The 26,500-nt window shown below is 33.8% G+C and overlaps 1 protein-coding gene across 6 annotated transcripts; it reads left to right on the top strand.

Moving 5' to 3' along the window:
- Window positions 1–3,200: 3,200 nt before the first annotated feature.
- LOC144962959 (tubulin polyglutamylase TTLL7-like) lies at window positions 3,201–24,381 on the top strand. Of its 6 annotated transcripts, none has more exons than XM_078896432.1 (19): window positions 3,215–3,311; window positions 9,537–9,595; window positions 10,051–10,278; window positions 10,640–10,697; window positions 10,845–10,976; window positions 11,888–11,932; window positions 13,185–13,343; window positions 14,190–14,406; window positions 14,682–15,005; window positions 15,237–15,331; window positions 15,703–15,847; window positions 18,051–18,263; window positions 18,554–18,652; window positions 19,189–19,497; window positions 19,925–20,059; window positions 20,808–20,888; window positions 21,246–21,406; window positions 21,850–22,059; window positions 22,256–24,374. In XM_078896432.1, the coding sequence occupies exons 2-19, from the start codon at window positions 9,550–9,552 to the stop codon at window positions 22,362–22,364; spliced, it is 2,766 nt and encodes a 921-aa protein (XP_078752558.1). In that variant the 5' UTR covers window positions 3,215–3,311; window positions 9,537–9,549; the 3' UTR covers window positions 22,365–24,374. The 6 variants fall into 6 exon arrangements, with proteins under 6 accessions (XP_078752561.1, XP_078752563.1, XP_078752558.1 ...); XM_078896433.1 differs by having other exon boundaries at window positions 3,230–3,298; XM_078896434.1 differs by having other exon boundaries at window positions 3,236–3,292.
- The last annotated feature ends 2,119 nt before the right edge of the window (window positions 24,382–26,500 follow it).

The raw sequence follows: 26,500 nt of genomic DNA, 5'->3' as shown, positions 1-26,500 counted from the left end.
CGTCATAACATAATAGTGTGAACCATAAGAAGCTGCTGCTGTCTGTCGTTCTATTTATTTAGGGGATGGAACGCAAGGAGTTAAAGGCCACAGTGGTGATTGTAGCGGCAAGAAAAGAATTGTAATAAGAATGATGATGGTAATAATGATGATGACAAGGATGACGACAACGACGACGACCACAGTGATGATGATGATGATGATGATGATGATGATGATGATGATGATGCTGATGATGATGATGATGATGATGATGATGATGATGATGATGATGGTATCAACTCCTACATCAGGTGAAAAACCACTCCGGGGTTAGAACAATTTTTTAAATTTTCTTTTTAAAGCAGCATGTGGTAGTTCCAAAAGCAAGGAAAATTGTGTTAATGACAAATGTTCGAACCAGATACCTATGGGACGGTTTTAATTCACGAGATGAAGCCACCTATTATATGGAGAGAGCTATGAATAGAACCCAAATGACTTTACGCGGTGTTGATAGCGAAGTAACAGAAACTTGGAGTGGCACCAGCATATCAAACATAGCAGAAAAAGAACTCCTCTTCATCCTCAATCACACTTATTCCTCATCAGTTGGGACTTTCCCCCTGTCCCACATTTAAGCGTTGTGCCAAAGAGCCGGAGACTGCAGAGCACCTAGCGAGCGTTGCGTTGTGACGAAGCTTCCGGGTGGGTTCGCGACCATACACGAATGCGGTGAGGAATTTTCGGCCTGGATAGATCATCATAAGATAGTACTGTGTAACGCCATAAGAAGCTGCTGCCGTACTCTGAAAACAGTACAGATTAAAAATTTTGGCCAGAAAACTCGTCGTTGAAATATCGATCGATTAAAATGATCCTCTAACTGGCAAAAACTCTCAAACCTGGGGCTTCTGGGGTCCCAAGTTTGATAGTTTTTGCCAAGATCATGGTCATGGTCATTAGTCATTTGATTTCCAGGTTTGAGCGCTTTTGCCGAGATGAAGGTCATTTTAACCGATCGATATTTGAAGGACTTGAGTCCCAGGTTTGAGACTTTTTGCTATGATGAGGGTCATTTTAATCAATCGATATTTATTGAAGGTCGCGTTTTCTCGCAAAAAAAAATTAAATACCTACATGTTTTGCCACACTATGCCAGTATTATCATTGTCGATGCGCTAATCCAAAGAGGAACTTTCCTAATACTAATAATCTGTAGTGTGTCTTTTAATGTTTAAATAATACTGAAGAGCTTGATACCAGCAGGTAGGTTGTGGCATTAATTGATAAAAACAAGTTTTGATGGTTCCATTGACGAAATCCGCAGATTGTAATTATATCTAAAAACCTGGAGAAAACGTAAACAATTACAATGCACAAGTCAGACCCAAAAAATTTAAACAAAAAAATTGTTGAATTTACGTGGACACTCACACAAAGTTTCAAATTTATTGGATAAAAATGGTACAATGGTGGGCTGTCGATTTAGAAGAAAACATTACAACTGCTGCACCCATAGCACACAAGAGTGGGCTGTACCTCATTTGTGAGTATGACGGTAGCCCTCGTTAGCCTGACATTGGGACTCGTCTTTTGAAGTAATTTTAGATAAGTGCACTAAATAAGTAAGTATTCGTTAGTAGTGTGCTCAAGGAAACACACGATCCCATTGTTTGAACTACTGAATACAATCCACGATTAATTTTTTTTTTTTAGTGGTCAAATGTAATTTTTTGGCCAGCGTCAGACTATAAGTTTACGAAGGCTACGGTTTGACACTCGGTGAGCTGGAAGTCACTCCAGTAAAGAAGGAAGAGAGCCATATCATAAAGCACGGTATGCATGATGGAAATAAACGATATCATGCCTGCTATACAGATTAATCCCCTTCTCTTGTACAATTCTTTTTTTTTTTTAATGCAGAAATGTCTAATTCCATCCAAGATTGGATAGATTGGAACAACCTCACAAAGTAGATAAATAAATAGATGATAATGATAGTTGTCAAACTCCGAACGTTTCTGGTTCTTTGTCCGTGAGAGCCAACACTGTTTGGCGTTTTTGGCTCCTTCGTCACATTGGATCTTTGACACAAGGGAATTGAATGAGCGTCAAACCAAAAGTTAACACAGCCCTATCAACTATCATCACACACACTCACACACACTCACACACACACACATCACAAAATAAATAAATACAATATGTGTGTGTGTGTGTGTGTGTGTGTTTATTTTCTTATTACTTATTTCCATTGAGGGATAGTAGTAGTAGTAGTTCTTCTTCTTCTTCTATTTCTTCTTCTTCTTCTTCTTCTTCTTCTTCTTCTTCTTCTTCTTCTTCTTCTTCTTCTTCTTCTTCTTCTTCTTCTTCTTCTTCTTCTTCTTCTTCTTCTTCTTCTTCTTTTTCTTCTACCGGTAAGACACTCGCATTCGATTGTGAAGGTCCTGGGTTCGAGCCCCGTTCCGAGCGGCGCATTGTTGATTCCCTAGAAAAGGCTCTTTTCTCACACTCTCTCACCTTACTCAGGTGTAAAATAAATGCCTGGCCGTAAACAGCGTTGTCTCAGTCCGAAAAAAAAAGTAAAATCGCATAACAGGCGCTATGTTGCGTCGTACATATTAAGTATTGGTTTGGGTAGAGACTAGAGACCCTCTGCAAAGCGCTTTGAGCACGCTTTGTGGGAATCAAGTTGCTCGGATTCCATAGGCATGACAGCAGCTTCTAATGGTGCTCACTATATTATGACGATCGACCCAATCAGCAAATTCTTTACCGCACACGTATACCGTCGCAAACCCATCGGGAAGTTTCGTCACAACTCACACCGTTCAACTAGATGCTCTGCGGTTTCGGGCTCGTTACCATAACGGGTACATATTGGACAGGTGGAAAGTCCCCACTAATGAAGTGAGTTTGCCGTGAGGCAGGTTCTCGACCGAAGCCGATTCGCTGCCACCTGTATTTCGGGCTTCGGGACAAGTTTGAGTCGCGGGAAGAATTGTGATTTAGTTTTCATTCACAGTGTATCTAACCACACTCACTTCACAGATTTTTAAATTCATTTTTGTCAAAGTTCTCGCTCAACAATTTATTTCATCTAAAAGGTTGCACAAATATATTGATATGATAATACTCTGTGTAAATATAATAAATTTGGCACAAACAATTTCGATTAATTATATTCGAAAATAAAATCATGCAGTCTCGACTTATTTGTATTTATGTCGTTGTTAGGTGCCAATGTCACGTGACCAAACAAAGATGGCGTATTTAAATTCCTCTTTATCATAAATGGAGAGACCAATGGGTAGGGGTAGGTTATTTTGGTACGTTAGTCCTTCATTATTTATGTTGATAAACTGTGTATCAATTGAATGCAAACAAAGATACATAACTAGAAGTCTCACTTTCATTTATTAGCGTTCGCAACGCAACAATCCCATATGTTATCATAAACCGAAACCTGTCTAGACTGAAGAAAATGGGTTTTAAGTTTTAATTTTTTCAGTTTAATTCTCATACCAACATCATATTGTTTGATATTTGAAGTTTAAAACGGCATATGTCAGAAGCCACAATAATTAAAAATGCCATTTCAGACTTAATACACTGATCTTTGCTGTGGCACTGTCAACATAATATTCTTCTTCTAATTCTACTACTCTAGATAAGTTGTAAAAAATGATCGGAATGAGATATCAATATCAGAGGGAAGAAGAAGAAGGAGTTATTTATTCATCAGAAGAAGAAGATCCAGATGTAATAGCAATAACAGAAGCTAAGCCAAAGAATGCAACAACACACCCAACCATAGCAGAGTTAGGTATTGAGGGATACACTATAATAGCTAGCAGAGATTTTGAAACTTCCGGCAGAGGAGTATACTTATTGGTGAGAGAGAACCTCAAGGTTAACCCCATAGAGGAACTCACAGATCACGACTTTAGGGAGAGCGCTTGGTGCTCGATTGGAGTAACTGGACAAAGTCAGATACTAGTAGGAGTGATTTATCGGAGCCCAAATAGCACAGGAGAAAATAATGAGAGAATGTTGGAGATGATAAGGAGAGCATCACAAAAAAAGCATTCAGAGATAATTATTATGGGAGACTTCAACATGCCGGAACTGGAGTGGAAAGGGATGGACGAACCAAAAGAGGGAAGCCTGGAGGAAAGTTTCATAGAAACCATTGAAGATTGCTACCTACAACAGATAATAAAAGAACCCACGAGACAGAGAAAAAACCAAAAGCCCAACGTATTGGACTTGATATTGATGGAGGAAGAAAATGACATAATCGACTTAAGACTGAGCCACCCACTGGGAAAAAGCGACCATGCGACCATATTCCTAAAACTGAGGGCGACATCAGAGACTGTAGATGAAAAACTGACACTCAGATATAGGAAGGCTGATCTAGAGAGTATGAAAGAGGAACTGGGGCATATAAAATGGGAGGAAATACTAATCGAGGACACCGTAGGAAACAACTGGAGTAGATTTACCAGAGTACTTAACCAATGCTTCGAGAAAAACATCCCGAAAAGCAGAGGGAACCGGGTTGGGAGAAGAAATCAACCTTGGATGACGCAGGAAGTGAGAGGGGCATTACGGAAGAAGAAGGCAGTAAATAGAAGATACTCTAGAAGCAAAAAGGAAGAGGATTGGGACAAATACAAAAGAGTGAGAAACGCAACTACTAAAATAGTCCGACAAGCGCATCAAAAGTATGAGAACAAGATAGCAGAGGAAACGAAAGAAAATCCTAAAGTATTCTGGAGTTATGTAAACAGTAAAATGAAGACAAGACAGGGAACCTGTGACATAAAAAAAGAAGATGGCACTTGGGCATCTGAAGATGAAGACAAGGCAGAGGTGCTAAATCTCTTCTTTGCAAGTGTCTTTACAGTGGAGAACCAGAAAAACTTGCCAGATATTGCTAAAACAAGTAATATAGATACTACACAATGGCCGATTACTGAAGAGAGAGTAATGAAGAGACTACAAAACCTAAAGGAGAGTAAATCACCTGGACCTGACAAACTTCATCCTTACATCCTAAAAAACTTAGCAGAGCAGCTAGTAGAACCCCTAACCAAGATATTTAACCAGTCGATGAAAGAAGGAAGACTACCAAGGGAATGGAAAGAAGCTAACATCACAGCCATATTCAAGAAGGGAGACAGAAAAAAATCCAGAAAACTACAGACCAGTGAGCCTGACATCTGTCGTCTGCAAGCTCATGGAACAGCTGATTAGAGAAGAAATGGTTGATCATATGACCAAGAACAAACTATTCAGCAAAGATCAACATGGTTTCATGGCGGGAAGGTCTACAGTAACAAACCTACTTGAAACAATGGATGACTGGACGAGAGACCTGGAATTAGGCAACAATTTAGATGTCATATACCTCGACTTCAGAAAGGCATTTGACAAAGTTCCACACTGGCGCCTAATCAGGAAATTGGAACAGTATCAAATTAATGATCAGACAGTCAAATGGGTCCGAGATTTCCTCAAAGATAGAAGACAAAAAGTGATAGTGAATGGAACAGCATCAACAGAGAGACTGGTAACAAGTTGAGTTCCACAAGGAAGTGTACTGGGACCAGTTCTCTTCCTGATTTATATCAATGACTTGCCAGACAATCTATCATCTAAATGTAAAATCTTTGCCGATGATACTAAGCTCTATGGAGTAGCTAATACAGAAGAAGAAAGAAACACCTTACAACAAGATTTGAAAAAGCTTGAAGAATGGTCCGAAATATGGCAGATGGAGTTCAATGTAGATAAATGTGCAGTTCTTCACCTAGGAAAAAACAACAGAGAAGCAAACTATATAATGAAAGAAAAACCCCTGCAGAAATCCAATGGGGAAAAAGACCTAGGAGTATTTATTGATAGGAAGCTAAACTTCAAGAAGCAAATTAAAGATGTTCAATCTAAGGCTAGTAAAACACTCGGAATAGTGAAAAGAAATTTCAAGAATCTGAAAACAAAACACATGACTACCATCTACAAGACTATGGTTAGATCAAAGCTGGAATATGCTAACTGCATATGGTATCCGAAGTTTGAGGGAGACAAAGACTGTTTGGAAAGAGTGCAAAGGAGAGCAACAAAACTTATCACACACCTGAAAGACAAAAATACTGTGAGAGATTGAAAGAATTAAATCTCCCGACCTTAGATTACAGGAGAAGAAGGGGAGATATGATCCAAACATATAAAATAGTAAAGGGAATAGACAGGGTAGAGGCAGGATTCCTTAAACCAAACAAGAACATTCAGACACGAGGAAACAGCAAGAAACTGAAAAAAGAACGTTTTAAAACAAATGAAAGAAGGAACTTTTTTTCATCTAGAATTGTAAATAACTGGAATAAACTACAAGAAACCACAGTATCAGCAAAAAATTTGAATAAATTCAAAGCAGAGTTGGAGATAAGCAACACCCTAGGAAACAAGTTCAATTATAAAAATTGGTCCAATCATTAATAGATGAGGAGGGCGAAGGAGACTACACCAAGTCTAAAAGCTCTATACAGAGGTATCCAGGTATCCAGGATACTGTTTTATGTAGCAACATGAAAACACTTGCATACTGAAAGGAACTTAGTTTTACGGCTATAGTGAAAATCATAACATTATGTCTGATAAAAATCTGAAAAGATATGTATGAAAATGAAACGGTGCCAGACAAAGGAGAAAGAAAACAGATTCGTTATTCTAACCCCCCCCCCCCCCACCCTTTCAGGGCCGGTTGAAGGTAATTTTTTTTCACTGAAGAAAATACCCACGTAGCTTGATCAATCGTACCACCACTGAAGTTATGAGTAACCTTTAACAGCTTATAGTCTGATTGAAAAATCACCAAGCAATGATAGGGTAGCTGGTTCTGTTTGACCCAGTGGAAAGTGCTTTATTGTGGACCAGCGTTCTGTTCAAATCAATATCACTGTCATTGAACATTATAGAGATCGAGATACACTCCGGGTCAAAGTTGATAAAGTACAAGTAACTGAGCTACTGATGCATATGCTTGTTTGTGCGCATGCGTGAATGTGCGCGCACTCATGCGTGTGTTTGTGTGGGCATGTAATAATAAGTAATATAAAGCAAATTACCACGCATTCACCCTGTTCAACGCGCTTCACAATATTTCATTTATAACATAAGTAAAAAAGGTTCACTCACACATCTTATTCTAGTTGACATAATTCATCAATCATACCCCTTCAAAATGCACACACCATAGCTAAACAATGTTATCAATATCAATGGATTGGGTGTCATAAATTTATCCTTCACAACATCGCTTACAAAAACAACATTAAGAAATATTGTTTTTAAAAAGAAGCCACAAATATTCCAAGAGCATCATTAATTACTTCCAACAAAAATTTAAAAGCTGTGTGTGTGTGTGTGTGTGTGTGTGTCTGTGTGTGTGTGTGTGTGTGTGTGTGTCTATTAAATTTGAAGATATGTGTATCCTATTTAAGCCGGTCCATCCATCGATTGTTGTAGGCAAAACTACAATTCATTGTCTATCACTAGTTATCGGTGAATCCACACAAATCATTAACCGCTTCTATCTTATAACTACCACAGCTTATCATTAACATTGAACTTGTAAATGAGTTGAATTAATGATCACATTCAAACGGGATCCAAACTTTCAACTACCTACTAACACTTCAAGTTCATAGTAAATTAGTTAACTCCATTGTATGTCGTTATGATGACTTTGGCCTCTGAAACCGAGGTTTCTCGTTTTTAGTGTCTTAGGGCTCTGGTCTTGGAGTAAAATAGTCTACTTTTAGTTTTAGACTTTTCTGTATTTATTTAAGCAATAAATAATTTGTTAAGCCTGTATTTATTAATTTGATCTTCGTTTTAGTGTTTAATTGTAGTGAGCAGCACCTTGTTATGATATTAACTATTAAGCTATATAGTTATCAATTCTATCCTAACCAGGCCCTCAGGTTTTTCCATCTCTAATGTGCGGCCTGACCAAATTATTTTTTTAATGAAAGATAATAATAAGTGTTCAAGATCAAGGTCGAGAACTTCCTGCTATGACTTTCTTTCTCTATTCCATTGTAAAAGCCAAGGTGGCACATATCACTTAAGCTCAACCCTCACTTACATTGTGTTAACCAGGAGACGAGGGTGAGGCGAGAGAGATATGAGTTGCCTGTATAGTGATGGTTGGAATAAATGACCATGAGAGAAAGCACAAATCAGTGAGGGCCGAGGGGACAATAACCAAAGCACAAAGCTGTTGACAAAAAGCATAAAGTGCTAAAATATTGTTTTAATTTAAAAACTTTTAAAGGAAGTTTATTTCGCGGGATGTCAAATTCTTCGAAAATATAGGGCATCGCAAAGCAACTTTGCTCTGTAGAGCGACTGCCAGTGACGATATTATTTTTGTCCAAGAGGGCTTGAAGGTGTGTCACAAACTTAATTTACCCAGCGCTATTCTCCAATGAGACCATACCACAATCACTATTTCCCACTGAGACTGTGTACATGAGAGTAAATCCAAAACATGATAGTGAAATAAAGATAAATGAGCATGTAATTGATGAGGTAACAGAGTTCTCTTATCTTGGATCCAAAATAACAAATTATGGGAATACATAACATGACATCAAGCACAGAATCCAAAAGGCTAGCCAGGCTTTCGGCATGCTGAAAAACATTTGGAAATCAAAGCAAATTATGAGAAAGACCAAACTGAAAATATACAAAAGCAGTGTCTTAAATGTACTGCTTTATGGAAGTGAAAGCTGGAAAATAACATCCTCCATAATACAGCAGCTCGAAACATTTCAAAACAAGTGTCTAAAAAGAATTTTCATCATATTTTGGTCTACAAAAATAAAAACAGTGGATCTATTTAAGAAAGCTAACTGTACTAACATTAAAAGCCAAATAAAAAGAAGATGGTGTTGGCTGGGTCATGTGGCCAGAATGGAAAAAGGGTCACTTCCCAGGACAGCCCTTTACTGGACAGCAGATGGGAAGAGAAAGCGGGGGAGACCCAAAGAAACCCGTTGAAGGACCATTGAGAAAAGAAATAAAATAAGCAAGCGTGTCCTGGAATTCAGCCACCGCGAAAGCAGCCGACCGCAAAAAATGTAGATGTCTGGTGGATGCCCTATGTGCCTAAAGGCCTGAAGAGGATTAAGTAAGTAATTAAGTAAGTAAGCAGCAGCAGCAGCAGTTGTAGTAGTAGTAGTAGTAGTAGTAGTAGTAGTAGCTGTTGTTATTTTCATGGAGTGTGTTTTCACCGAGAACAATTCCAGACTTTTTCATTGTGATCTCTTAAGAGTAAGTTGGTTTTTTTTATCGATGAACAACACCATTTAAAATTGAAAAAATGACTTCAGTTTGGTTGTTGACAATCTAGTTGTGTTGATTCTAGGTGAAAAGTGTCACTTTTAGTAATATTTTAACTCTATTGACAAAATATATTATTATTGTTAAAATTTTCAAACATTGATCTTATCTTTCTATGTCTTTTTATGTATTTACAGAGTTGCTTAGATAATGAAAAACAGTACGTCATTGACATCTTTGTCTTCCATGGACAAAGGTAAAACATTTAATATAGATTCATGATTTATCATGTGAAATTAAAAATATAAACAGGAAAGTAGGAATATTTCACGTTCTATTGGCTGAAGTCGGAGTTGAGCTTAAAATGTTCATTTTAAAGTATTTCATTCTGTTTTTTAGAGGCTTTTATTTATTTGTTTGTGTGCAATACTTTTTCGTCCAAAGCTTTAGACATATTAGTATTATTTACTTCATTATAAAAGAATATATTATAAAGTTATGATCCTCAGACATATATATATTACTTCCTCTTGTCACTTTAGTCTGCAATTTTGTTTTTAAATTATTAAAGAAGAAAGTGTCTTAGTGCCTTGTGTATCAATCTGGATTACTCAATGTTTTATGTCTTAACTAAAGTTGAGAGGAAGTTATTTGTGTTGATTTTTTTTCTGGATTATACCTTTGTAAAAATAATCTTATTATTCTTTATAGATTTTTCATTAGCATCACTGACACAGTATGGGCGCAATGCCTCATCTCAAAGATCTGTTTTGGGTGGCAGCCCACAAAGTGCCCGCATGTCTAAACAAGAACAAGTTATGCAGGAAGAGCTAGCTTATCCTCAAAGGGCTAATGCTGTCCCAAGCCTCCAACGTAAAAAGCGGCGAAGACGTCGTGACATGATTACAGCAAATCTTAGTGGAACAAGATATGAAGTTGGTGCGTTGATGTGGTTTTGACATATTTACTTGATGATATTTATATTTTTGATAACGTAGTTTGTAATGAGGTGCTCCCAGCACTCTAAACTGAGTAACACTATCCCTAGCCCTGACATAGCTTGATGAAAAGTTTCCTTTTCAAATAATTATTTACGAAGATTGTCAATAAATAGAATATATTATGTAGTTGTATCATCAACCGATTATTCATGCATATATATATATATATATATATATATATATATATATTATATATATATATATATATATTAAATTTTTTTTTCCTATAAAATTTCAGCTCCATGCAGGACAAATTATTAAACATTTTAATGATTTTTAACTTTTTATTTTTTTTGCAGTTCGACAAATGGTTGAAAAAGTTGGATTCTCTGTATCTAAAGAGGATGATCCAAATTCGTAAGTTTTCACACCTTTAATCATAATGTAATTTTAAATAATATTATTCATGTTCTATTTTTAAAACATATATTTACATCTAGCCATGTTTTCTGTTGAAGAAACAGTTAAAATTTCTTATGTAATTGCAAAACTTTTCTTCATCAGTTACCTAATATGGAACGACAGTTTTGTTTCACTGGACAAAATAAGTGAATTAAAGCCATACCAGCGTATCAATCACTTTCCTGGAATGGGTGAAATAACACGCAAAGATGCTTTGGCCAGAAACGTTGGAAAGTAAGTCAAAACATGCTAAATAATTTGATTACAAATTTTATTTTAAAAAATGTTTTTTGGATATCGGTTTTTGATCCTGAGCACCCTTTGGTCCCAATTATGTACATTTGGTTAAAACTATTTTTCTCTCAGAAGTTAAATTTCATTTTAACTCTATTTTAACGCAGGCGTTGACCCGATTTTAATACAAGCACCAAACAGCTATTCAGTAGTCTTAGTTCTTTCTCTGACATATGAGCCAATCATGATAGAAGGAAGTTGTTGACCAGGAGATCATGATATTGCAATATGTATTGTCAACAAACAAAATTGATAAAAATCAAGCATTTTAAGAGTAACATCTTGTTGTGTCCATTGGCAATCATTACAGAAATGAAAGGAACAGGCATAATGTTTGCTGGGAATTTTTATCTGAGACTGAGAATGCAACAACTTTGATGATGTAGCAATCCAAAAAAAAAAAAAATCATAAAATATATATATATATATATATAATATATATATATATATATATATATTATATATATTATATATATACAGTGCAACCTCCCGATAACGACATGCCACGGGACCGAGTTTTTATGTCGTTATCCGGAGGTGTCGTTATTTAGAGGTTTCCAAGATGGCGGACAAAGTGGGCGTGGTAAGGCCCGCGGGACCAGTTTTTATTAACATTTACAAAGCAAACAAAACATTGTAGTGTATTCCTCTTGGAGGATTCTTGTGCGTGTGTCTGGATGAGACTTTTAGGTGATCTGAACTGAGTACACTGGTAGTGTGCTCCTGGAATCTACATCTGTTGCCTATTTAAACCATTCCCCTTTGTCTAACTTTTTCTTATGTCATTTCAATTGTAAATCTATCCTATAATGTTTTTTACTATCCAATTTTCTTCCTTTTTACTGACATAGATGTGTCACAAGCGCTGTAAAACCCTGTAAAACAAACAAAAACAGGTAATTCGGACCCTGCGAGTTAGATAAAATTCCTCCTCCTCCTCCCACAAAAACACTACTACTACTACTATTGCTACTACTACTACTACTACTACTACTACTACTACTACTACTACTACTACTACTACTACTACTACTACTACTACTACTACTACTACTACTACTACTACTACTACTATTATTATTATTATTATTATTATTATTATTACTACTACTACTACTACTACTTCTACTACTACTACTATTACGACGACTACTACTACTACTACTACTACTACTACTACTACTACTACTACTACTACTACTACACTACTACTACTACTACTATACTACTATCACCACATAATATCACATTTTCCAAGATTTTGTGCTTACTTGCTTACACGTACATTTATACCTTGGTTTTTATTACTGCATACCAGCCAAGATTTGTCAAAAAAAAAGGCTGCGTTCTCATTGGTTTCAAAAGCTGCGTTCTCATTGGTTCAAGCCGGAATCGTTTTTATAAACTTTGAGTACTCATACTCGGTATTTTTAGTATCAGATATCTACGAAAACTGTCGAAAATCGCCAAAATGATGTCGTTATTCGGAGGTTTTATCAAAAAGTGCCTCGTTATTTGGAGGTTTTTTTTTACTGATCTTAAATAGAAAAAAAATCGGGACCACGGGTCAATGTCGTTATCAGGAGGTTGTCGCTATTCGGAGGTGTCGTAATTGGGAGGTTCCACTGTATATATATATATATATATATATATATATATATATATATATATATTATATATATATATATATATATATATATATAAATCTTGCTTGCTTCATCCAAAAATATGGAGAAGAGAACAACTTAAGAAATTATAGTAAATCCAAGAGTAAAAGACAAAAAAAAAAAAAGATTAAAATTATAAAGTATAAGTATGAGGCAAAATTGATGTGATAGTGATGACAAAGAAAATTTTGGTTTTCTTTTCCTATTACTGTCCATGCCATTTCTGTTTGATTAAAAACTATTTGGCGATTAACAAGAGAGTAGCAATAAGACAAGTTGATTGAATGTGTTTAAGGTGATTTGTGTTATTTATTAAGGACCGTACATTATTTATAAAAATACCTGTTTTTATTTATGTGTTACAAGTTATATATTTTAATGCGCCCCATATTCTTACGTGAACAAATGATAACGATGATTTAACTCCAAACAGGACAATATAAGATAGAGAAACAAATTGAAATCATCTTGCTTTTACCAGAATGCAGAAAGTTCTTCCCGAGGAGTACAACTTTATGCCAAAGACTTGGATTCTACCTGCAGATTATGGAATGCTTCAGAATCATGCAAAAGAAATGAAATCCAAGAAGAAATCCACAACTTACATTGCAAAACCTGCGAATGGTGCTCAAGGCCATGGGTAAATAAATATCTATTTTAGCAATCAGTCATTGATATTAAGAGATGCATGAAACATTCAAAACTGTACATTTAAAACTCTGCAAATAGGAAAAGAATGTTTTTCCTTCCTCTAATTCGAAAATTTACTAAGTTATATAATATAACTCTGTTATCTCAAATTAAGTTATGTGTAAAACTCTTGGTATTCTTTGCATCCATATTTCATTTTCAGTTATACTTTACGTATTTACAAAAATTTCTTTGTGTGTTTCACCAGTTGTCACTATTCAATTTTCTAATTCATGATCAAAACAATTGGAGTTTAAATAGATGACCGTTGTTCAATAAGAATAGATGGAAGAAAACGTTTATGACTTTTGTTTATTAATTTCTGTTGATAATTGCTGAAGAAGGCAGAATACAAATGTAATCTTTTTCTGCTTTCCTTGCCCTTGCCTCTTTTAATATTTCTTACTACTTTTTATTTTTTTTTAATTCTAAAATTCTCTTTGATATACTTAATATTTTAATTATACCTTTGTAACTGTCTGTTATCCTCTGATGAAGGTCAAATTACAATATTATTGTTTTTTTCAATCTGTTTTTAGTGGGCCAAGATAAGATTTTTCTTTTTTTTTCTCTTCAAATTACGTATAACAATTTGAATCAAACCGTCATTTCTTAGATGTAGATTTGAATCGAAGAATCTCACATATCAGTAGATGGAAGTAAGATTGGTGATTAAAATGGAATATCCACGCCCAACAGTAATGGCTTGCAATCTTAGCTGTCATTATATTATCAAAGTCCAACATTTGACTGTTTTGTTTGTTAATAATTTGACACTAATGTTTTATATTTTCAGGATATCACTCTACAGGAATGCTGAAAAGATTTCTCCACAGGAACATTATATTGTACAAGAATATCTAGACAAACCTCTTTTATTAGATGGCTACAAATTTGACCTTAGAATATATGTTCTTGTCACCTCATGTGATCCATTGCGGATATTCCTGTTCAGTGATGGATTGGTGCGATTAGCCACTGAAAAGTATCTACCCCCTCATGAAAGTAATATAGTAAGTAAAGATATTTTAATTGCCTCTTATTGATAATGCATGGCCATTTTATAGATAAAAGTGAAATTTGTCTGGAACTGTCCTGTATCCAACTCAACTGGAAATCAAATTATTTTGACATTGATATGTATATATTCATAAAATTAAATATTTGTAAATGGCCAAATATTTAAAAAGAGTAAATCCTGTAAAATCCTAAAGAAAAAAATCAATACAGAATTAGTTATTCATTTTTAACTTTTTTATTCTTTTATTTTCTTCTATTCTGATTTTAGGGTCATCTTTATATGCACTTAACCAACTACTCAGTAAACAAACACAACGAATACTATGAAAAGAACACATCCTTTGATACAGGAAGCAAAAGAACCATAAAATATTTGAATGATTATCTCCGGAGAAGTGATGTGGACGTTCCCATGTTGTGGCGGAATATAGCAGATATGATTGTGCGCACATTGCTGGTGTCAGAGCCGCATGTTCTGCATGCTTATAGAATGTGTAGACCTGGTGTACCAAGTGGAAGTGATAGTGTGTGCTTTGAGGTTCTCGGATTTGACATAATGATTGACAGAAAACTAAGACCTTGGTTATTAGAGGTGAGATGTCAATATTTTAAATGGTCTTGCAAGAATTATGAAATTGGAAAAATGGAAATATGAATATATTTTTTAAAATTTTCTTACATTCCACTTTATTGATTAATTGTTATCTTATGTATATTTTTTTCGATTATGATTTTGAAGACTCTCTTCTCTTTCCAAAACTAGGTGAATAAATGCTTTAATCATTTAAAATCCAAGTCTTATAATATTTTGAATTTCATACAGATTAATCGCTCACCCAGCTTTGGAACAGATGAACGGCTCGATTTTGAGATTAAGTCTGCTCTCATTGAAGATACCTTTCGTCTCCTGAACATGAAGTAGGTTATAATCTTCGTTACTTTAAACTTAAGTCAACTGAGCCATTTTTATATCGGAAGATATACCAAACAAGTTATCAGGGTTTAGAAGCTTTTTATACATGATGTTGATCACCATTACAATTATTCTTTTGCCATAATATTATAGTCAGAGAATCTGGTTTATAATATTTTAAAAAAACTTGATTGTATACTCCACACAATGCATTATATATTATTTTTTATTTGAATTCATGAGGTATATGAAATTTAAATATATATTGAAATTTGAGATATGGAATTTTGTCATTCATGAAAATTTGGGAGGAAAATTCCTTATAATAAATCAAATTTTACAGTTTTACATGTAATGTTATTATCAATAAAAACAGAGTGAGTGATAAAAGGAGAAACATTGCAGCACAGAAAGCGGAGGCACAAAAGAGGTTGTTCCGAAGCACCCGAAAAGGAGATCCAAATGATTGCACGGCGATAGAGAAAAAGAAAATTCAGACTGTCAAGAGGAAAGAAGAATTAGTAAGTGATTGAATCCTTATCATTACATCCCAATGCTATTGAAAGGTCTTTATTTTTGGATATAAAATTGGTGTCAGAATTTTATGAATATGAAGTGTCTCTTTTTATATGGGAATAGATATGGATTGTACAAAATCTTTTGGTTTATATGCTTGTCAGTGAAAAAAAAATGAAATGTAATGGAAATGAGATAATAGTAAATATAAATTTGTAACGATTATTGATTATTAAAAGGATTCTGTGAGCATAGAAAAAGGACCATTTTATGAACCGAATCCTGTCAAAATAAATGAAATAAATATTGGGCAAAAATGAAAAAAACTTTTAATGATATTTTGTCATAATAATAATACATGACATTTATAACGCGCATTTTCATCACTGGGTGATGCTCAATGCGCGAAACAATAATACAGTGACATTATTATACAAATGAAACATTATACAAACTACATCAACATAATATTATCATTATACAACAATGTAATAACTAAACATAAAGTCATTAATACAAGATATGTTATAATACATCCACATGCTATGTCAAATACGGAAATAATATAAAATAATGATATAATAACATAAACTAAATTAACATTCATATTGGGGTCAAATTACAAAGATGCATTAATCAAGATGTGTTTTAACAAAGAGATGGTGTTTTAACTTTGATTTAAATATTGATAAGGACTGCGCTTCTCTTATTCTTTTAGGAAGAGAGTTCCAGATGGAAGGTCCGACGTGACTGAACGATCTGCCGCCGTAAAATTTATATTTATATTTATTTGTAACAATTAATTTTGTAGAATCTAGTGCAGAACGTAGACTCCTCGTTGGCTTATAAGTTTCTAAAAATTCAGTAATATACAATGGTGCTTGATCATTAAGGCACTTATAGCACAATACTGCTAGTTTGAATTCGATTCTCACATTAACTGGTAACCAATGCAGCTCATACAAAAGTGGCAACGAGTAGGATGTTATCTTCTTTCTTAAAATCAATTTAGCAGCCGCATTCTGGATACTTTGAAGGCGTGATATTTTATCGTTGCTTACATTCGAGATTAACGAATTACAGTAATCTATTTTAGATAGTATGAAAGATGTTATTAGTTTGCATGTTACTTCTCTTGTTAGGAAAGGTCTAACTGAAGCAATTCTTTTTAAGCCTATTGTCAAACTTCTACATAGAGAATCAAACTGTGCCTGCATAGTCATATGTTGATCTGGCATTACCCCGAGGTTTTTCACACACGTTGAGAGGTTAATTGTGCACCCATTTATATTTAGAGTAAACTTCAGAAAATCATCTTTCAAAACACTTTTTCTACCACACACCATCACCTCTGTCTTTTCATTATTCAGCTTTAACTTGTTAATTTCCATCCAGCATTTAACATCTCTAATACAGTCTTCAACACGGGTAATTAATGATGGGATATTACTAGGGATATCGCTTACATAGATCTGAGTGTCATCAGCATAGAAATGATACATTAATTTATTTTTAACAAAAATATCCGAAAGAGGTTGAGTATAAAGAGTAAAAATAACAGGACCAAGGACAGACCCCTGCGGAACGCCGTAATTTAGAGGAAATGTTTCTGATACTGCGCCATCGATCAGAACCGACTGAGATCTTGATGTTAGGTATGATTTAAACCAACTAAGCGCAGTGTCTCTAATTCCAAAAGTAATTTCTAATCGTTTAATAAGTATCTCGTGATCAATGGTGTCAAATGCAGCCGAAAGGTCCAACATAGTCAATAAACAGACATGATTTTTGTCAATACTATTAAGAATATCAGTGCATACTTTTAAAAGGGCAGTTTCAGTGCTATGATGTGATTTATAGGCAGATTGGAAAATTTCACTTAAATTATTTAGATGGATATGATACAAAAGTCTTTTTAACACAATGCGTTCAAGCACTTTGGATAGATATGGAAGGTTGGAGACAGGTCTGTAATTTTTCAGTTCGTTTACATTTAGATCGGACTTCTTTAATAGTGGTTTAACAATGGCACGTTTAAACGAGTCGGGGACACTACCTGAGACAAACGAATTATTTATAAGTTCAGTTATTGTTGGTAACAGTTCTTCAATACAAGTCTTAAGAATACTAGTTGGGATGGGGTCTAATAAGTCACAATATTTTGATGAACAACTTTGTTGACTTTTGTTGTTTGATTTGTTTTTACAGAAAGACATTCTCTCAAAAGTAAGACGCATGGCCTCCAAGGATGCCTATGAGAACAGAAATATGGGGAGATTTCGTCGCATATTCCCTTGTGATGATCAGCAGAGGCAGGAGCGATATTGCAAAATTTTGACCAATGCATTTTCTGTCTTTTTGGCTGGACGTGGGAGGAGCATGCAACAAGAAATTTCAATCAACTACGCTAATAAGTACAGAGTAAGTGGTTTTAAATATATGTTATCAAATAAATTGTTGAGCTTTTATCTTTGTGTGAAATAGAAAATGTGAAAAATTGTGAATGAGAAAAATACTCTGTTGTATGATCAAAAACTCTACTATTCATTAATAGAATACGTGTTTTTCTTTTTCATTGTTTTAAATAATATAACTGTCAGATTTCCTTTCCTTTAACAAACTTATCCAACTTTTATTCCCTTTCCATGCTCTGTCAGAGTTCAATTCGTTTTCTGAGTTGCTTATTATGTATTTTATTGATTATTTCTCAGGAGGAAGAGCTTCTTGATATGATAGCTGAATGTGAAGCGGATGAAAGAGATTCCAAAGTGTATTTAGGACCCGCAGGTAGAGCCCAGAGGGGACCAAAGGTAAGTTAAATGAATTGGCAATGCCAGATCAATTAATATTTATAGGGCCTACCAACAAATTAATAGAATTTAGATTGGAGACTTATATGATAGACTGGAGAAGACCAAACTGTGTTAATGATATCTTGTTTAGATGCGTAAAGTAATGCAAGGATTTGATTCCAAACCACTTAAACTATTTTCTCTGAGTTTGAGAGAGAAAAATGATATTTAACCAACAAAAAAAATAATCAAAAAAATCTCAAGAACCTTCCATTGAACAACAGTCATCCCGTCACAGCAACCTGTTTTATACACATCTCATTTTATTATAGAGCCCATGAAAAGCAATAAGTTATATCACTGCTCTTGCCTCTTAAATGAATCAAAGTTATCTCACAGTTCAAAACCTGTGCCGCAAAGTTCTTTTGAAGCAACATTCTTACTGAGGAATAATGATCAATGTGCATAAACCCAATTTCTTAATTTCTGCCTTTATAGCATTCCATTTCTTGTCTTTAATAGATAATTCATTTCAAAACCCTTAATTCCAACAGCCACTACAGAGCATGCCTGAATCCATACAGCCACAAGCTGATGAGGATGATCTAGATGAAGACGACAGTGATGAGAGTCCAGCAAGCAGCCCTGAAAGAAGACGATCACGTATGAGTCAGAGGAGTGCTGGCAGTGCTGGGTCCGGATCACGGCCAGGTTCTGGATATACCTATGATTCCCAAAATGTAAATACTAATCTACCTCGACCCCAGAGCCAGACAGCAATGGCTGGGGGTGCCCATAGGTCAAGGAGCATGACTCGACCTGCCACTTTAAACAAATTGACTGCCTTACAAAGATCTAATGTGGTAAGTTATTTTTATTTTATTACTTCAGGACTATGAAAAGCAGGTCAATAAATCTTGACCAGCCAAAAGAAATAATTACTCCTGTTAAACCCTGTGACAAGTTGAGAAATATATTCTTATTGCCCAAAGAAACTTCTGTAATATAAAAAATCTGTCTCTATCGAATGGCTTGAGCTACTCTACATATAATGTTAGCCAGTTTTTAATATTTCTTAAATTTGATTCCACGGCGGTATCGGTGTATAAGTGAGACCATATTTAGATATGTTCATTAGATAGTAAGCAATTAAGTACATAAAAGAAAAAAGTGTTCGAATGCTTCATTATGCTGATTTATATTTTGATAGAGGATAATCTAGATTTATAGAGTTCAAATCAAGGCATTAAGTCATTTTGTCATTATTTTTCTTTTTGTTATCATTTTTAGGATGACAACTTCTTAAACTCAATGGTGAAAGAGAGAGAAGAAGAGCTAACGAAGAAGACCCTTTCCTCTCTAAATGAAATGCATATCAAATTTCCAGGGAAGACAGACCAAGAAGCTGAATTGTTACTCGATCAGGTAAAGTATTTCACCAGTTTACTAATCTGTTTAAATTTTTTAGAGAGAAGTAATGAAATTCTTGCATTTTATAGTAAGGTATAAGAAGGTAAAACCTAATCAGATAAGATTTATTTTAATGACTTAAATGGTTGACACCCAACCTTTCAGAGCATCAAACAATCACATAAACTTGTATTGTTATAATGAATGCAGATTTTTGCTCAGAAATGGTAGGTATATGATTTCTTTTAATGATGACAAGGGAAAAGTATTATCATGTCTCATCTTTTGAGAAAGTCAAGTGTTGATATCCAAATTAATGACTGAGGAAATAATCACATTTATATAAGATTATCTTTGCATTCTTGGGTAAGGATTTTCACACTTTTTTTGTTATCATGTGAATAAGAGCCACATGATAGACAACAACTGAAATTATAAACACACCAGTGCAAAATACTGCCCTTCATGCCAACCGGCATAATGAATGGCACAATTACAAAATAGGATGATGCATACTTCATGAATGGGAATTTTATTTCATAAGTCTGCAAAGGAAAAAAGTGTAATATTTGAAGCTCTTCAAGTCGTAAGATTATACATTCATAGAAAGAAAGAAAAAAATAACAATTCTCTTTTACACAATAATAAACCAAATCATCTTTTGATGATCAGATGTATTTTTATCCTAATCATTAGGATAAAAATACATCTGATCATCAAAAGGTGATTTGGTTTGATGACATGCTAATTTGTTTCTCTCCAGTTGACTGAAAACTGGAAATTCCATAAACCCCGGATAGCATCTTACTGGCTAGTCAAACTGGATTCTATCAAAAGGAGAAAGGTAAAAATGGATTCATTCTTTTTCTTATACGAGAAACACCCTACCATATAATGATTTTATCTTCCCTCTAACTTCAACTAATTAAATTTTTGCCTATGAGTAAAAGATAACTAAAGAGTGTACTAAAATACGTTAAAGCATAATTTTAAATTGTCAAACAGAATTCTATTTAAATTCACATTGCGTTGATTTCTCATTTAGCTGTAAACTGAGGAGGATTTCCTTTTAGAGACATATTTTTAAAATAAGGATAAAATTAGTTCATTATTATTATTATTTTTTTTTTACAGTAAGAACTTATATTGCTTTAAAGAGCATAATTTTTATCATTGTAAAATTTCCTTTATGCTCCACTAGGTCATAGATATTGTACGTTCCAATGTGCGTGCAATGTTGCAGCGAATATGGAGGACCTCTGACACAGACAACTTGCGGTTGTATCGCATTTTCAGTCGAGTCCTGAACAGGCTGCTTTGGAGTCATGGCCAAGGATTGTGGAATTGTTTTACCTCAAATGGGTTGGTATCAATATCATGTTTAGGTTTCATTTTTCAAGTACAAATCTTCTAACACCTTTTGAATTTTCAAAATGAACGAATTTGAAGTGATGGCATTTTATATGTTGTTAGAATTATCAATGAATAATTAAAATTCAGTCTGCCACCGCAAAGAAATTATTAAAGAAAAGAGAAGAAAACAATTATTTCATTGACTAAATTCTAATTCATTAAAAAATTTCCATACTCATTGACCGAGAATAATTTTCTACCAAACATGCATTCCTTTCAAATGCAAAAATGCATTTCGGGATGAGTGTTATGTCTGAAAGTCAAGAGATTGTACATATAAAAAAATGCAGTCTTTAATTAAAATCTAGTTTTTATGTACTTCAATGATTTTGAAATAAAATGTTGTTTATAGTCTACGTAAAGTCAACAAAGCCATGTTTCTTATATCATAGAAACTCCTGGGAAACTATCTTCAGCAAGAGTAGTGAAAATATATCTGAAACAGAACTGGACTGTTGTCGCCGAATTGTACAGCTTTGTCGGGACTGTCTACTGATTGTTTACAAGTTTGCAGATGAGGCAAAGAATCCTCCTAACTCAATTGGCAGCAATGAGTCATCACAGGAAAACAACAATATGACAGCACCCCCGCCACAAAATGGGTATTTTTAACTTTTCATCTCTTTATTTATTGCATGAGCATATTTTGGCATTCCCTAGCAAATTTTTAACTATAGAGCATTTGTTTTTGTTTTTTTTAAAACTGTCTTTAAAAAAATGTCTGTTTAAAAATTAATAAGATTATTGTGTATTGTTTTATGATCATAAATTACATATTTTGAATTTTGCTCTTTACAGATATCTGGCAGGGCGGGACTTAAAACCTCCTGTAAACTTCACCCCTCAAACTACTTATAGTCAAAGATACAGCAAGCTATACCATAACTCTGGATTCAGTTATTCTTGATCACCATTCATACTTTTTGCCAATATGTTATTTGAATTTGTTATTAACAATGTCACAGTGTTGTCGTTTTCAACTATGTTGATTTATGAAAAGTTTTTCTGTGTTTTGGAAATCCGTAGGGAAAGAAAATATAAACATGGAAAAATAAAAATTTTAAGATGATTTTGAAAAGACTTAACGTGGCATATTTGTTGTACTGTCTTAGACATGGGATGGAAGGGGGCAGAAGGGTTTTCAATGGTTTTATATAGTAAAAAATTGTTTGAATAAATAAATACCTGGGGTGTTGTTTCAGTATAGCTCGATATGTTCTCTAGATGATTGGAATACCGAGCAAGAGTTTAAGGTCTTGGCGATATTTTTAGTATGTTTTACATTACTAAATCTGGTAGTCTCTTACATGAAACAAGTCAACATTGTAAACGTTAAAATTGATCATGGCAAAATTTGTTTTTAAGCATGGAGCATATTAATTGATAGGATCTTTTTTCATGGTCGTTGAAAACATAGCTATATTTTATTATAATAGTCGTTTTGAGATACCTAGTCTAGCCTTTCTTGAAGAGATCGCCAACAAAATTGACTTAGCTAGACCTGCAGAATAGTCTTGATGTTGCAGCAAATTGTTTTCAGAATGTTGTAAAATATTGTGTCAAGGATTGTTTACGATTTTTAAAAAATCACAAGATTCATTCCCTCCTTGAAACAAAATAAAAATGTTATGGTTAAATATCATAAAGAAACTATTGAGTAACATCTACTCTATGTGTATGAATATGATCCTAACTTTTTAGGTAATATTAAAAAAACAAACAAAAAACTCAAAATGAGAGTAATATAGGTAGAGATGCTCTATGATTAACTCAGTGATTAACTTTCGATAGATTTAGTTAACAGCCTTTTTGATAAATTAATCTTCACTTCACTTCCTGCATATTCTCTCTCCTCCACTTTTTTCCCCTGGCTTTCATCATCATCATCATCATCATCATCATCATCATTATCATGGCTTATCCCTTCTGGACATGGCCTCTGCAACTGCCAACTGAAACAAATGTCTGTCCTGCGTCATCCTTCCATATTCAGTCACTGGCTTATTCATCCATTCGGTGATGTCTTTTGACCGTCTTCTTCTTGGTCTCCCTCTCCCTCTTTTACCCTCATCAATACCCTCTAGAACATTTTTTTCAAGGGTGTCATGTCTCTTGATATGTCCAAAAAAGACAAGTTTTAGTTTCTATATCATCTTGATGAGATATGGCTCCCTAATGCCCAGGGACGCTTTCACATTTTTTTTTAGTTTCCTTTGCTGTCCAAGGAATGCAGAGAATTTTCAGGTAGCATTTCATTTCCAATGCGTTAATTTTATTCTCATGGTTTTTAGTGATTGTCCATTATTCACATCCATATAATGCTATTGGAACTATGCATGTTCTCAATATTTTCATTTTCAGTTGGATGCTTTCACTTTTCCATAATGTCATCTTTTTTTTGTCTATTTTGTTTGAGGTAAGTCCTTTCCTCCTTTGGATATCATGGGTCGATTTTCCATTTGCCTCTTTTCTTGCTCCAAGATATACAAAATTTCTTCTGTACTTTACAAAATTTGTAAAAATATATTTGTAATGACTATATAAACTCGACACTATGTTGTAGAACTCGTTTTACTGAACAATATTATGTATTGATAATACTTGTTGCTTTTCTGTTTGAGTAAGACAAATCTATTTTTCTGTTGAGTGAGTGTGAAATTTCAGGGAAAATTCTGGAAATTACTGGTAAGACGAGATTTAAGCATGAGCTTAATTTAATTAGTTTTGTCATGTAACATGGAGAATGTGATAAATCTTATTAAGATGTTAATTTTATTAACCATCATGGTTATTTTGTTCTTTTTTTTCCCCTTTTATTAAGCACTCAGGGGAGGTTTTTAAATCTCAAAAAAAACAAACAAAACAAATAAGAAAAAAAATATTTAAAAAGAAAAAAAAAAGAAAGAAAAAGAATAAACCAAAAGATAAATTTTCAGGCAATAAATCATGAAAATGTATTTATTACGTTTACAAAACTTTGTCCTTGGAATTTTTACTGCGCTTCACTAGACCTATAGGAGATGACGTGTTACCCTATTGTTACAAGTAATATGTCTGAATACAGCATTTTCGGAACGTTGATATGTAACTCATTACTTTTCATTTTCAAAAGAAATGAATTGCAAGTCAAAAATACATTCATCTTGTACTTGGAACTGTTATCGTAAATGTAAATTATTTTCACAAAGTTCACTATCACCCCCCAGCTAAGAACCGGCTTCAACGACTTATGTTCACCTTCTGCTGTCAAAGTCTTTCACATCACTCTGTCATCATGTTTTCTTCCTTTGCCATATTGTTATAAAACATAATATTCAAATTGCTAATATTTATTATATAATATATATATTTAAAATTTTGTATGTATGTCTGTTGAACTTCAATTCTTGAGACATGAAATCATTTTTGGTTGGTATTAAATTTTCCTTTATGTTATTAATGTGTAAACCTTTTTTTCCGTTGTGAATGAAATTAGACATTAAAAGATAATGAATTCAAATCTCACAATAATTCTTAATACTTTTAGAATTGTATAGAAAAGCAGAATCAATAAAATGCACACTGTAAAACATTCCATTTTATTGACAAAAAGCCGTAAAGAGCCTTTTTTGAAATCATGGGTCCAACTTTGAAATTTAATTACAGTGGTCATTGTTTAATAACCTACCTCCTGAGTGACAATATTACCAGCTATTATCCGGGATGGGTACTAAAGTGAAGACACTGGAAGGGGTGGGATGAGGGCTAACACTATCATTCCCTCACCACTTGACACTAGCAATAAGTGTTATACTTGTCAATGATTTTATTTTTATGTTTTGCAATACACTGGAATAAAGAACACATTTAAAACATTACTCACATCACTCAAACATTATTGATCTGACAGATGTGAGGCACTTTGCCCAGATGGACAGAGTTGTAAACGACCTGTTATAAAAAGCTGTCTGTATGAATATTTTTAAAAAAATTACACTTACGAGATAATTTATGAACCTTTAGATCCATGTCTATAAAACAAATTTTGAATCAGTTGGTCTCTACTGTGATACGATTTATTGAAATAATTTTCTTCTTTTATTTATTCATTGAAAATTGTTGGATCATTGACGAAGATATTAAATATTAAAAGGGTGCTTTTAATAGTAAAATTCAGTTTCATAGATAGTGGGTGATTGTGCTATTAGGAAGTGGGCTACCGTTATGGAAGATTTAATTTTTAAAAAAATGAAAATTAAGTTGCTGTGTTACACATTCAGTGTAAAATACTGGGTTACAATAGATGGCGACAGATGTACTAGAAAGATTAAATGTTTGGAATGTTTGAATCTCAGAAATTGAAAGCAGATTAAGTTGAAAATGTGTTTTTGTGATGCATCGAAAATGTGGTTGTATGAATCTGTTAACAAAAGAAAAATAAACGCTAGTCTAGAAAAAAAGGTGTTGTTGATCATATTGGTGTGGGAATAATGAAGTTTTAAGCATGTTTCTCATATGTTTGAACTTAGTTGCCTGTGATACAAATAGTATTTTTTACTAAAATGATTCTATGATAATCTATCCCCACGTTTTCTAATCATTAATATTTTTATCATTACTATTATCCATTTTATGAGTAAAATTTATACAGTCAATATCAAATATTATATTGTTTCTTAGCATTTGTTCTTATGAAATATGTTTTATTATGTAATATGTTATCATTTTGACATCATTAGTAGTTGGATATGATTTTGTTCTTAAGTCTCTTGTACATATTGCACAGGTGCTCTTTAACCAATATAGCAATTAATTAACCTCATCAAATATTTATATTATACTTTTTGTTGTTGCTTTTGCTGAAATAATACATTTTGTTCATTACAAAAATGAAATAGATAACAGAAATTTGAATTGGTTTAAGAAATTATTCTCGGTTTGACTGAGTTGGTTTATAAGAAGAACAGGAAATAATGAGAAAGTGTCCAAGTCATATTGAGAAACAAAATAAATGTGAACAAATCAATGTATGGACCAAAAGAGAAATAGATAAAATCGAAACAA

Source organism: Berghia stephanieae, chromosome 1 (assembly GCF_034508935.2).
Source record: "Berghia stephanieae isolate SIO BIC M18660-M18661 chromosome 1, UCSD_Bste_1.3, whole genome shotgun sequence".
Taxonomy (NCBI): domain Eukaryota; kingdom Metazoa; phylum Mollusca; class Gastropoda; order Nudibranchia; family Aeolidiidae; genus Berghia; species Berghia stephanieae.
The sequence above is the reverse complement of the archived record's forward strand: the minus strand, read 5'-3'. Positions and strand labels throughout refer to the sequence as shown.

Excerpts from the sequence above, each read along its gene's own strand:
- LOC144962959 (XM_078896432.1), top strand. The coding sequence starts at position 9,550 with ATGAAAAACAGTACGTCATTGACATCTTTGTCTTCCATGGACAAAG. Across the intron at positions 13,344-14,189 it reads AATGGTGCTCAAGGCCATGG|GATATCACTCTACAGGAATG; the intron begins GTAAATAAATAT and ends TTATATTTTCAG. Across the intron at positions 15,332-15,702 it reads TTTCGTCTCCTGAACATGAA|AGTGAGTGATAAAAGGAGAA; the intron begins GTAGGTTATAAT and ends CAATAAAAACAG.